At 36.4% G+C, this 14,237-nt stretch overlaps 1 protein-coding gene and 1 pseudogene across 1 annotated transcript; one reads left to right on the top strand and one right to left on the bottom strand.

Annotated features, from left to right (window-relative positions):
- The first annotated feature begins 3,618 nt into the window (after positions 1–3,618).
- Positions 3,619–6,311, top strand: LOC147404859 (putative isoaspartyl peptidase/L-asparaginase 2). The gene is made up of 4 exons (XM_086440953.1): positions 3,619–3,832; positions 4,436–4,669; positions 5,255–5,341; positions 5,722–6,311. Exons 1-4 carry the CDS (start codon positions 3,671–3,673, stop codon positions 6,226–6,228), a joined length of 990 nt encoding a protein of 329 aa, XP_086297079.1. The 5' UTR covers positions 3,619–3,670; the 3' UTR covers positions 6,229–6,311.
- A 5,480-nt stretch (positions 6,312–11,791) lies between these two features.
- Positions 11,792–13,659, bottom strand: LOC147404860 (mannan endo-1,4-beta-mannosidase 7-like; annotated as a pseudogene).
- Positions 13,660–14,237: the final 578 nt, after the last annotated feature.

Consider the following 14,237-nt stretch of genomic DNA (forward strand, 5'->3'; position numbering starts at 1 on the left):
TATCTCCCATGTATTATCTTTTTTCATCTTAGTATCTAAGCTGTGGAGGTTGTCCTAAACGTAACGTGTTTCACAATTCTACTATATGGAAGGTGGCTTTATGCATTATCGCTTTTTATCAACCTATTATCTATGTTTCTAGAAATATATATATATATATATATATATATATATATATATGGATAGCGTTCAAGGGCAAACTTTTTAGCAAACTTTTTGGCAAAACATTTTTCAAAACATGGGTTAGAGGTCTTGGAATGGGCTGATTTTTGGTGAGGATGATCTCTATGGTGAGTAGATCATCCTCACCAAAAATCAGCCAATTCCAAAACTTCTAACCCATGTTTACCAGTTGAAAAATCGTTGACCGTCCATTTTTTGTAAACTGTTTTTGATGGGGTTAGAAGTTTTGGAATGGGCTGATTTTTGGTGATGATGATCTCCTCACCATAGAGATCATCCTCACCAAAATCAGCCCATTCCAAAACCTCTAACTCATGTTTTGAAAAATGTTTTGCCAAAAAGTTTGCTAAAAAGTTGGCCATTGAACGCCCCCCCTATATATATATATATATATATATATATGGGTCCCGTTCGGCACCCTAAGTTTTACCACACACTTTAACAAACGCGTTTTGTCTTACATGGGTTAGAAGTTTTGGAATGAGCTGATTTTTGGTGAGGATGATCTCTATGGTGAGGAGATCATCCTCACCAAAAATCAGCTCATTCCAAAACTTCTAACCCCATCAAAATTGATTTACAAAAAATGGACGGTCCACGATTTTTCAACGTGTAAACATGGGGCTAAACATTTAGGAATGGGCTGATTTTTGGGGAGGATGATCTTCTAATCATAGAGATCATCTTCACCAAAAATCAGCTCATTCCAAAACTTCTAACCCATGTAGGACAAAAAACGTTTGTTAAAGTGTGTGGTAAAACTTAGGGTGCTGAACATTTCCCTATATATATATATATATATATGTATATCCCATTTAGCAACAATTTACCCAATAGGTTTTGTCCTACGTGGGTTAGAAGTTTTGGAATAGGTTGATTTTCGGTGATGATGATCTCCATCATAGAGATCATCTTCACTAAAAATCAGCTCATTCCAAAACTTTAAACCCCATCACAAATGGTTTACAAAAATGGACAATTCACAAATTTTCAACTTGTAAACATGGGGTTAAAAGTTTTGGAATGGGCTGATTTTTTATGAGGATGATCTTCTAACCATAGAGATTATCCTCGCCAAAAAGCAGTCCATTCCAAAACTTCTAACCCATGTAGGACAAAACATGTTGGGCAAATTGTTGGGTAAATGGTTGGGTGCTGAACATTTCCCTATATATATATGGGAACGGTTCAGCAGCTCTAAAGTTTGCCAAACATTGTGCCAAACATTTTCAAAACTTGGGTTAGAAGCTTTAGAATGAGCTGATTTTTTGTGAGGATGATCTCTACAGTGAAGAGATCATCCTCTCCAAAAATCAGCTCATTTTGAAATTTCTAACCCTAGTTTACAAATTGAAGAATCGTGGACCGTCCAATTTTTGTAAATCACTTTTGATGGGGTTAGAAGTTTTAGAATAGGCTGATTTTTGGTGAGGATAATCTCCTCATCACAGAGATCATCCTCACAAAAAATCAACTCATTCCAAAGCTTCTAACCAATGTTTTGAAAAATGCTTGGCACAATGTTTGGCAAACTTTAGGGTTACCGAACCTGACCCTATACATATATATAGGGTTAGGTTCAGCAGCCAATGTTAGGGAGCCAATTTTATCTTATGTGGTCTAAAAGTTTCAGATTGGACTAATTTTTTATAAAGACGATCTCCTCACCATAGAGATGATCTTCTCAAAAAACTAGTCCAGTCTAAAACTTATAAATCAATCAAAAGTGATTTACAAATTATCGGTAAAAAATGGACAATTCACATTCTAAAACACTTTTGATGGGGTTAGAAAGTTTAGATTGGGCTGATTTTTGTAAGCATGGTCTCTTCATCATAGAGATCATCCTTACAAAAAATCAGTTCTATCCAAAACTTTTAAACTACATAGGACAAAATGTTGGCTCCGTGTTGGCTGTCAAACAAGTTAGGATCCATTGACTCCTAAGAATGACTCATGGAAAAAAATAACACATGATCCAAATCCTTTAAACACAAAATCCAATGGTTAAGATTTATGAGTATCTTAATAACACAAATCTCAAAGATACTTATCCCAAGATAAATCTCAACCATTGGATTTTACATTTAAATTGTTGGGATAATGTGTTTTTTTTCATGAATAGTTCTTAGGAATCAAAGGATTGTGATCCTATATATATGCATCCATTAAAGACGCACATTTGATAATACAGAGGATTTCTTAGTAGTATACTATATGGCCTTATAGTTCGCACTTGCATTGTTTAATCAAGGCCCACTAGTGTCCATGGCAAAATTCTTGAAATAACCATAACTTTACTAACTTTTACACAAACACATCATTAACCTATGCTGTGATAGAAACTTTTACTAATTTTTACAAAAACACATATTTTCTAAATATTTGCCGTAGTTTTCTATGGATTATTAATGGTCTTTTTGTTTCAGGGTTTCTCGACGATTTTTTGGGCTTTGAGTCGAAAAAGTCAAAAAAGCATGTCTGTTGATAACGGCTTCTGCTTCAACAATTTTTTTGGGAAGCCCAAAACTATGTTTTTGAGAAACCTTGCTAGAGTTGCTTTCTTGTGAGAGTCATTAATAAAAACCAACATCGAAAAATGTATGGGAGTGAGATGACGATTTCACCTCTCATTCTTCTTAACTCATCGATTAAATAATAAAATCAATTCGAACTCTCTCTACTATTTTTTCGTCAAACAAGATTCTCCTAGAAGGAGCTTTCCAAACTCAGAGCTTCTGCTTTTCTTAGACATAGAAGCCTGAAGGAAAAGTTGGATTCTATAACAAACAAACCCTAAGATAATCCTATGGATACATTTTTTCTTGGTAACCCCAACCATCTCAACTGTCTATTTGATGGAGAGCCTAAACCCAACGTGGGTTGAGGCTAGTATTTTCCTTCTACAAAGCCCTTGGTCATATCAATTTAAAGAGTGGCTCTAGTTCTACTTTATATGTAGGGTTTTGTTAACATGTGCCTAAGGGCACACATTAAGGTCACCTTAAAAACTTATTTTCATATCAATAGTGCCCTTAAAAGAAAATTTTTCTTATAAATAATACCCTCAAATGCTTATTTTAAAGGTGTATTTAATGCATCTAAACATGTGCCCTTAGGGCACAAGTTGCCAAAACCCTTACATGGATGTTGTTACATATATAGGTACAAAATAAATAACAATTGAAGTTATTTACTGCCATAAAATAACCTTTTGGTAGCAAAAGCTTTCTGAGAAGGGTTGCGGTGTAATTACGTTCCCTCGTGTTTTCACAAAAACATGTAGTTCAGAGAATTTTGTTAGAATTAGGTCAACCTTGACCCTTAAACTATAAACTCTCAACAAATTACGTAACTATTAAAAATAGAAAAAATAAATAAAAAATTTCAAATCCGAATATTTATAGCCTATAAAAAAAGGGGTGGACGCCACTCATTGTTGCTAAGTAGGATTGTAGGAATAGTAGAAGAGAAGAGAAGAGAAGAGATGGGTGGTTGGGCTATAGCTGTGCATGGAGGCGCTGGTGTGGGCCCTAATCTCCCCACACAGCGTCAAGAGGAGGCCAAGCAACTCCTAACTCGCTGCCTCAACTTGGGCATATCTGCTCTTCGTTCCTCTCTCCCTGCTATTGATGTTGTAGAACTTGTCGTAAGTACCTTCTTGTGTCCGTTTCATCCTTCTTTTTATCAACACGCAATCTTTCTCTCTAAGTTTTTATCTACTTAAAAAATATCATTGAAGACTGAGATGAACGAGCGTGAATTACAATGTGAATTATCTTTCTTTCACATTGTCTCATTCAATATTTTGAAAATATTGATCGAGTCAATAAAACTGGACTCAGTAAATCTGGTTTTTGTATTTTTTTTTTTAATAAAAATACATTAATTAATAATTATAAATCGAGTTAAGTGATTTATCTCATCGATACATGATGACTCAATATGAGTAATACCAAGTTTAATTTAAATCAATTAAGCACACCATACACCTAGGTGTGTCAATGGATCGGTTCCAATTCGCTCTCTATAGAAATCAGAATTGTTTTTCAATTTCAATTCTAAAATCAATGGAACAAAATAGAATTGTTGAAGTATTTTTCTTTCAAGTTTCAACAATTTTGAATCTCAATTTGTTCAATTTCAAGAGACCCAATTCTAATTTATTCCAATAAATACAAACCCTAAATCTTAGGTACACCATACCCTTAAGAGATGTGAAGGTGATTTTTGATTAGATGTTTGTTTACAGGTTCGTGAATTGGAAAGTGATCCACTTTTTAATAGTGGCCGTGGATCAGCCTTAACGAATAAAGGAACGGTGGAGATGGAAGCAAGTATCATGGATGGGCCTAAGAGGAGATGTGGAGCTGTATCTGGAGTTACAACAGTGAAGAATCCAATCTCACTCGCGCGTCTAGTTATGGACAACTCTCCACATTCCTATCTTGCCTTCTCTGGTGCCGAGGAATTCGCTAGGCAACAGGTAACCCATATACGTGTGCTGAACTAACATCCATTTGGGACATTGGTGTGCACATAATCATAGATGCTTCTCACTTGTATCTCGATGAAAAGCATCTATGATTTTATCACGTCAGCAATTGCTGACTAAAACAACATGCCCGCTACACCCTTGTTACATAATCATAGTCTTGAGATACAGACATAAAAAAATTTATGTATCTCGAGACAAATGATCTATACGGTTTTGTGATGAGATTGTGGGGGCATGTATCATAGGGGAGTGTCAAATTATCATAAGTCATAATAATTGTACGACTAATGATTTTCTTACACCCCCTCTAACATACACCCCATCATAGAACCGCAGATCATTTGCCTCTGGATACGTAGAATCATAAATCTTTTCTTGTGTATCCCGAGGCAAATGATCTAAGGTTTTGTGATGGGGGATGTCAGATTATCCCTACTCTAATTGAATTTTCCTAAGAATTAATTATAGGTATGGTGCAGCTAAGTTGGTTAAATATTGATCCAGCTGAGGTTCCTAAACTAATCGCATGATCAATTTTTATTTTTTTTACGTTTTCTTTTGGGATTTGTTTAGGGTGTGGAACTGGTGGACAATCACTTTTTCATTACAGAGGACAACGTGGAGATGTTGAAGCTTGCAAAAGAAGCAAACTCTATTGTGGTATACTAGTGTCCACCTTTCTTATTTAAGAAGCCTTTAATAAGTATTGCCATTGACTATGAGTTTGATTATCAAAATATGATGGTTATTTCAAGGATAATCCTGAAGTAACATCATAGGTGGCATTTCTGACATGGATGTGTGTCAGAACCATAGATGTTTTTATCGAGATCTGAATTTTCAACTCTTCTTTCCAAAAGTTTGAAAATTTTCATCACATAGCAATTTCTAATCACAATTTAAAAAAATTTGTAAAATATTCGTAAAAATATTATAAAATAATATAAATAAAAAAAATTTAAAATGATTTTTAGTATTTGAGTTTAGATTAGATTCATTAACTCATCAATTCTCACATGTCGATGTCGTGGTTGGAGCAGTTCGATTACAGAATCCCAGCATTAGGACTCGAGACATGCAGTGTTGATGCTGGAGCTGTCGAAAGTGCTTTGCAAATGAATGGCCTTCCCATCAGAATTTATGCACCAGAAACAGTTGGGTGTGTGGTGGTGGACAACAGAGGTCGGTGTGCATCCGCAACATCCACAGGTGGACTCATCAACAAGATGACAGGACGCATAGGTGACTCCCCATTGATTGGTGCCGGGACATATGCTTGTGAACTTTGTGCAATATCATGCACCGGAGAAGGTGAGGCCATCATACGTGGGACATTGGCTAGAGATGTTGCAGCCGTCATGGAGTACAAGGGCCTAAGCCTCCAAGAAGCGGTCGACTTTGTGGTGAAGGAAAGGTTGGATGAGGGAAAAGCTGGCATGATTGCTGTGTCGAAGAATGGAGAGGTAGCTTATGGATTCAACAGTATTGGAATGTTTAGAGGTTGTGCTACTAAGGATGGGTTTATGGAGGTTGGCATTTGGGAGTAGGAGTAAGAGTAATCTCTTCCTGTGTAAAATAAAATAAATAATAATCCAAGTATTTAAATTTATTATAATTATTATTAGAAGCATGTTTACTAGGCTTATTTCTCAATTTCAATGGGAACTATGAAGTGGTGCTTAAGTTTTTCTCTAACGAAAATAGTTACTCTATTAGAGCTCCTACTCTAGCTTGTTAGGATCCACATGAATATTATGTTGAACAATCCAATCAATTGAGTTCTTTATGTTTGTGATAATCATACACAAAAAGATCAATTCATTCTGATATTCCTAAACTTGAAATTGAAAAAAAATAGTTAAATTAAAAACTAATCAACTTATACTATAATTAGTAATGTAAGAATGGATTAATTTTTAGTAATGTTGATCATTTTAATTTGGTGAGTACAACTTGGTACATAGTTAGGCTGGCATCATCAATACAAACACAGGTAGGTCATCCAAATATGACATTCATGTGGGTCCTACAAACGGGAATGTAAATGTGGTGTAAGATTGGGATGTAAAGAATAACCTGCACAATGTGAAAATAGCTCAAATTTGATGGCCCAGGGCGTCAAATTTCATAAAATTCGACAGACAAAGGGGTCGAATTGGCGTCGAATTTTTCATTGTCAAATTTTTATTTTCGATGGGTTAAAACTGTCAAATTAATGAAAGATGGGAGAAATTTGACAACTTTAAGCCGTCAAATCTGGGAACATCAAGAATTTCAGCGGTCCTAGACCGTCAAAATCCAGTTTATAAAATTCGTGGGCCTTGCCCATCAATTTTTTCTATCGAATTTTCCAACTTTCACGTTGTAGACACCTCAATTTGAACGGGCCTTCACTCGAAAGGGCCCAAAAACAATGGTGTTTCAATAAAACTGACCAACGGGCCTCAATGGCCCGAATCATCGAAAAATGATATTTTCGTCGAAACCCAAGCCACTAACACCTCTCAATGGGTTAGTAGGTCCCCCAAAAGGGTTCGGCACACTCCCATCTACCCCGCTCCATGCAAAATGCCGATTTCCCAACAAAAGGGGCCAACGGGCCCCTAAGGCCCAAAACATCAAAAGTAGTAACTACGATTAATTCAATGCTCTTAAGACCACCTCATGATCTCAAGGACTCGCAAAAAGGGTAGTGACCCATCCTACAGTTATTCAACGTCGTCGCTCCGCACTCGCATGCGAAAATCGATAAATTCCCCAACGGGCCCGAAAGCCCGATTCGCCAACACGTGGCATTTTGATTAAATCAATGATTTCAAAAAATCAAAAAAATTCAAAATAATAAAATGTGAGACTTGGGATGCCTACCCCTTCATCCAACCTTCACCGTCCCCTCTCCAAATCCGATATCCAATCCAAAACCACCCACAACCCTTCTAAACCCAAGCCCAATACATTAAAAGCCCATAAACCACTATCCATACCCCATTCACTATCCAACCCACAACCCAACCCATCAACCCTTACTCACATCAACCAATCAACCCCTCAACATCAAAAGATGACACTTGTCATCACCACCCTTCACCTCCCTCATCCAATCACCCACTCCCATCACCATGCTCTAAACAACCCATCTAACCCATCTCACCTAAATCACCTCAACCCATACCCTACCCTAACCTAACCTATCCCCATCCTCTAACATCATCAACCACCCACACCTCCACCCATACCCTAATCCATCACCATCATCAACCCCCACATCACCACCCATACCTCTACCCATCATCTTCCTTAAAACACTCCAATAAAATCAATTCAACCCATACTTCATTCATCATCAATCAACTAACCCATTTCTCTCTCCTTAATCAAACAACCCCCATCAACCAATCAACCAATCTCATTCCTCACCCTCTCATCATGATTGCCACATGGCATCATCTCCTTCCTCCTCCCAAAAACTAACTTAACAACCTCTTACTCCTAAATCTACACACCTCACCTCATCAACCAACCTAACACTCATTCTCTAAACCACTCTCTTACACCCCCCACTCCACCACCAAACATCACTCATGTCAACCCATCAAAACACTCTACCCAAATGGGTTTGGGTAGGATCCGACCCATTTGGGCCTAAACCTCACCCATTTTCATTCATTACACATTTACCCTCCACTTCATCTTAAATTTCACATCTTTCACTTCTAAATCCCATGCCATTACCCCTCCTCTCACATTTTAACCCCATTATACCCCCAAACCCCCTCCAAACACCTATAAATACCTCCCCTCTCACCCCAAAAAGGGGTACACACACCAAGTCTCCTCAAAAAAAATCTACTCACCCTCCTTCTACTCTTCTACTCTCTCTCCTATCACCTTCTAAGAAGAAACTTCACTCACATATTGCACTAAGAACTCAAGAGAATTCAATAAAGGAAGAAGAAGAAGAAGAAAAGAAGATCAAGTGTACAAGGTGGGTTTCAAGCACACCCCCTCCCTTTCTCTAACCGTCTACTCTTCCCTCTTCTAACACCCCCTCTTCTATTTTATTTTATTTTACCCCTCTTGATGATTGGGCCCCAAGGTTAGGATCACAAGGGTCATTTCCCTTAATGAAATGACCCTATGATCAAACCAAAATCAAATCCCTACTTAGGGAACAAATGTACCCATGTGGCACACTTTCCACTTTCTTTTAAAAATCAAAATGACCGAGTTATTTGAGGTTACCGCCACGTGGCGGGGAGAAAGGGGTGCCTAACACCTTCCCTTTTCTCCAACGGAGCCGCTTACCCGAACCTCTAGGTTTGATCAACCCTATCCGTTGCGAGTCACTAACGTCAAAAATGGCAATTTTTCGACAAGGCACACACCGGGTGACCATTCACACCCCTTTCCAATCTGAATGGTGGCGACTCCAATATTTAGTAGTTGTGGTCGTCATGACGACGAAAACCACGTAGCTACACACGTAGTGCTGCTAATGTAATTTTGCTCATGGGGATTTGTTTTTTTTTTTTTTTTTTTTTGTTACATTTATAGAGGATTTATAATAATAAGATAAGATTTTTTTTTAGATAAAAATAATACTAAAATTATTAGAAAAGGAAATGGATTTCCTTTTAACATAGTTGTCAAATGAAAATTTTAATTAAGGTTATTATTGGTTTCAAAACAAAATGGATATTGTTAATCAAAACCTAATACAAGGTTTTTGAAAGGTTACCTTATCACGCCTCATTGGATCGTCATTAACAATGTTAATACCAGTACATTCTCTTGATGTTTCCTTTCATTTTCCATTGCTCTTAATCAAGGGATTATTATAACAATATTTATTAATTGATTCCGTAATCAATGGGAATCCATCTATAAGTATTGCATTTATATAAACTCCTTACACAATGAAAGATTAAGTTCTCCCCTTTCAATATTGTTTCCGCATTTTCTCTTTTTTTTCTTTTGATCTTGCTATATATATATATATATTTTTTTTTTTTTCTATTGGTTTTTTGATCTCCAAACAATAGCTTGCAAGGTTTTGATTAATATCATGAACCATGGTGACTACAAGTTCATCATCCAGTGATAATTTTGTTACAACTACTCTAAAATCTACCATGTCTCCATATTTTTCTCCATTTGTCAGACAATTCAAGACATGGTCTTGTCTCTCAAATTTTTACAAGGGACAACTATGCAACTTAGTCTCATGCAGTGCAAATAGCCCTCATGGCCAAGAAAAAGTATGGTTTTGTTGATGGCACTCTCCAGACCTACATTTCCCGATTTAAATTTACAATGAGATCTGTAGACACCCCATTTTTTGCATCGATCGAGCCCGAGAAACTAAGAAGCATGTGGAAGAAGGATTCGGTCCAAGGTAGCGACACGGTGGGTCAAAAGCCTACCACCAAACAAGTTTAAGGCCCACAAAGTCTTTCAAAAAAACCTAAAACCAAACTTGTTTGTACCGAAGGTGTGGACAAGCTTCTTTTTTTAAACCCTTCTAACACTCCACATTTTGATAATTTTGATTTCTTTTATCCTCACCCCATCTAATTGTGCACAAGATGCTTGGGGGGACTACTCCACTTGGCTCACTCTCTTGGGAACACACCATTTTTATTATTTTACCCCCACTTTTATCTCATCCATCACTTTATCATTGGGTTTGAAGTAATTTAACCAAAGCCTCTCAACCTTGACCCCTTCCATGCCTCTTCTCACCCCACTAGCTCTTCTTGTCTTTGGGGACCACAATCAACTTTACCACTAAGTCCCTACTTTATGCTCTCCCATCACTCTACACATTTACCTTTAAGTAATTTTGCATATTCCATCATCTTTGACCTTGGTCACAATTGATCCCCACAAGTGACATGACATTTATACCCATTCTTTATTAAGACCACTTTACTACCAATGACCATTGAACCCCTTACCTCTCTCCTATCCCAAGCTTATTTCTACCAAAGTTGAAGGTAAATTGACCAAAACTAAGTGGTTTTGGCCCTTCTACCCTCCAAAGAAACTCTTTAGAATCTCATGCATATTTATCCTTTTGTCCTTAGGGAATCTTGGTTGGTGAGATTCAACACAATGTGAAAATAGCCCAAATTTCATAAAATTCAACGGATCAAGGGTAGAATTGGTGTCGAATTTTTCATTGTCAAATTTTTTTTTCGTCGGATCAAAACTATCAAATTAATGAAGGATGAGAGAAATTCGACAGCTCTAAGCCGTCAAATCTGGGAATATCAAGAATTTTGATGGTCCTAAACCGTCAAAATTCAGTTTCTAAAATTTATGGGCCTTGACCCGTCAATTTTTTCTGTCGAATTTTCCAGCTTTCATGTAATGCAAGCACTATGAAATAGACTATTGAAGACAAGGGCATATGAGTAAAGGAAGGCCAAATATGGAGATTTTATTGAGAATATTGTGCAATTGAGAGGATTAAGACCTCTTTGCCCCCAAAAGTCTCTCAAAACTCTATAAATAGAAACTTATTTAAGGCAAATGGGGAGGATCCTTTGGAGAGTAAGAAAAATTTGTCAAAATACCCTCTTGAGTACTCCCATAAGTCCTAAAACTTTGTTCATTTGTTCTCTAATCCATCCTAGAAGCCTTAAGCAAGAAAAAACAAAGAAGAAATATTAAGATGGGGTGTGATATACACTATAGTAAAATAGGGATATAGCAACGGACGGCGATCGTCGCTATAGGGGAAAAACCCGTCACAAATACATATATAACGACAGTCACCCCGATCATTGGTGGTCGTCACTATAACCTCCGATGCTATATGTATTACCGACGGCCAACTATTGATAAAAGCGTCGTTATATATTGGTCTTATAGCGATAGCTGCTATTGGCCGTCGCTATAGGGTATTTTATAAAAATATATATTAGACCTTTAGCTACCGTCGCTATAGGGGTATTTTTTTTTAAAAAAAATTAGGTCTTTAGCTACAGTCAAGGCCATCGCTATATGAATTTTTGAAAAGAAAATTTTAATTTTACACCTGACCCCAACTAGCAACATGAAAAGACTCAAATGCCCCTCATCTTCAACTTTCATAAATCTGACTATTTTCTGAATCACCTACTGTCAATTATCTATTGTTAGAAGGTAAAATCAAACAATTATGCAAATCTAACTACCAATCCAAATTCTAGTCTACAATTCTAGTTGTCTTCCACTTCTCAATATTTCTCAGTCTCGCATACATCTTCCTTATTCGATAAAGCTTCTGAGATTGTTGAGAAATAATATTAGCTATCGAAGGACTTTCACTCAAAACTATTTCATACCCATCTCTGAAAGAATCCATTCCTTCAGTTAGTAGTTTCCAGAATAGCCCACCAACAATTGTACCTCCACTTCTAACCGATGAGTAGATCTTATAGTAAGCTGTATTGAACATGGAATCCCTCTGGTAAGAGTTAAAACCAGGATCTTTAGATGATTTTCCAAACTAGGCGAGGAGTAAAGGCTTTTGGATAATGGTTTGTGCATCTTGGATGTGTGTGTTATGCCAATTGTTCAAGAAAGAAAGTTGTGCTTGATAGTTAGAGTTGGATAACCTGTTCACATAACAAAATTGCAAGAAAATCCGTTAATGGTTGAATACTTTCTTCTTGAAATGAGGAAATGGAGCTTGCATTATTTATATTTTCATGAAATGTTTTTCAAAATTGTTGAATGATTCTTACCATTGATCGGGATATGAATGGATCGTTGCAAAATCAATTCCATTGATCTTATTATTAGCAATGAAGCCTATTCCAACCAAAAAAACCCGGATTAAATTGTTTATTCTGAGGTAATGTTTCTCCATAAAATCCTTCTAAACCAGCTTCTAATAAGTGATTTCTATCAATGGAATTTACATGAGAAGCCATCTTTGTAATCCAACCCTATCAGACAAACAACATTAAAGAGAACTTAGCAGGACTGAAGTGGAAAAACATTCCAAAAGGAACATATTTGAAGAAATATTTGATTTTAATGATGTATTCATAAGCTCCCAAGCCATGATTGTGGGATCATCTTTATAAGTTACTACAGTGATGTTGTTGTATCTTGTAAGGACACTCTAAATGATAAAAGAAAAAAAGGGAATAGAAAATAAATATCATTAATCCCATAAATTAAATTATAAATAAAATCCTAAATTTTTCATGTTATGAGCAGACACTAGTATTATTAGAACCCATTATCCAAACTGGATTGAAAAAAAAAAAACAACAACAACAAAATAACTCACCTTAACATGGTTCTTATAGTATCCCTTAACAACAGGATTGGTGAAGAAATCATCATCAGATGACAAATACTGCCCTTGGTTTCTTGCCCATTGAACATATTGTTTCTTCCCTCCAAGATTCTCATAGTTATTCACAAAGCTCAATATAAGCTTAATCCCATATTTTCTAGTCACAGAAATTACAAAATCCAACCCCTTTTAAGAAAAGAAAAAAGTGGAAATAAGAAACCAGATAGATCAGAGACATTACAAACCTAAGATTAAGAAAAAGAAAAATAAAATAGAGATCAAGTTTATATAAGACTAACCTTGAACATTTGTTCATTATAGGAGCCAGGAAAGTACTATAGAGGTCTATAACCACACTAACAAAATCCAGCATGATTTAGCAGTGCCATTGAGTTTTCTTTTCTAAAACATATATATATATACACACACCTTTAAGTTTGAAGGTGGTACTATCAAACACAGACTTTACCACCTCACTAAGGTACCAACTTAGATATTTTGAACATATAACACAATTAGATAACTTGGATATGTACCAACATCCGTTCCTTAGCCTCTGCAAAAAGGATAAGAGAATAAAACACTTTATAAAAGGTTGTGATGAACTAGCACCTTCATATGGTTCAAGCCATCAATGAACACAAAAGTAGCATAGAGTATGTGAACCAGCTATGCAACTCATAGCTGCTGGACGTTGTTAATCTTAGGAGGTTAGACCTGGAAAATGACACGAAGAGAAAGCAATTCACATTAGAAACAAGCTTATGCTTCAAAAACAAAAAGACCATAGAATCTTAACCAACCAACTTATAGAGATTTTGCAAACAACACTGAGCATGATCCCATAGGAAAATTTCAGTAACATACGCCAAATGTTGCCTATAAAAAAAATGTCAAATGCATGGAAGCTATGTTAGGAGGTTCTTAAAAGGGTTATTCAATGTCTATGTTTCATAAAGAAATATGAATGTCCAAGCATTAAAGGAGAATATCAGAACATATGGCACACAATAACCCAATCTGTGGCGCCCCGCCAAACGCTAACACAAATCCCGATGTCAGATTTCGAGGTACTATGTGGCACCTCTAAATTTCACCATGGTCTCTTCTGTTTATGTTAACATTCCAAGGCGTTTAACCTGCACCTGATAAACGACATACAATCCTGCATATAAACAAACAAAATATAATACTAGCGGAAGTCTATATACGTCTAATAATGTACGATAGATTAGAGTGCGGAAGAAGAAAATTTATATA

Source organism: Akebia trifoliata, chromosome 4 (genome assembly GCF_017979445.1).
Source record: "Akebia trifoliata isolate Shusen 1 chromosome 4, ASM1797944v1, whole genome shotgun sequence".
NCBI classification, from domain to species: Eukaryota; Viridiplantae; Streptophyta; class Magnoliopsida; order Ranunculales; family Lardizabalaceae; genus Akebia; species Akebia trifoliata.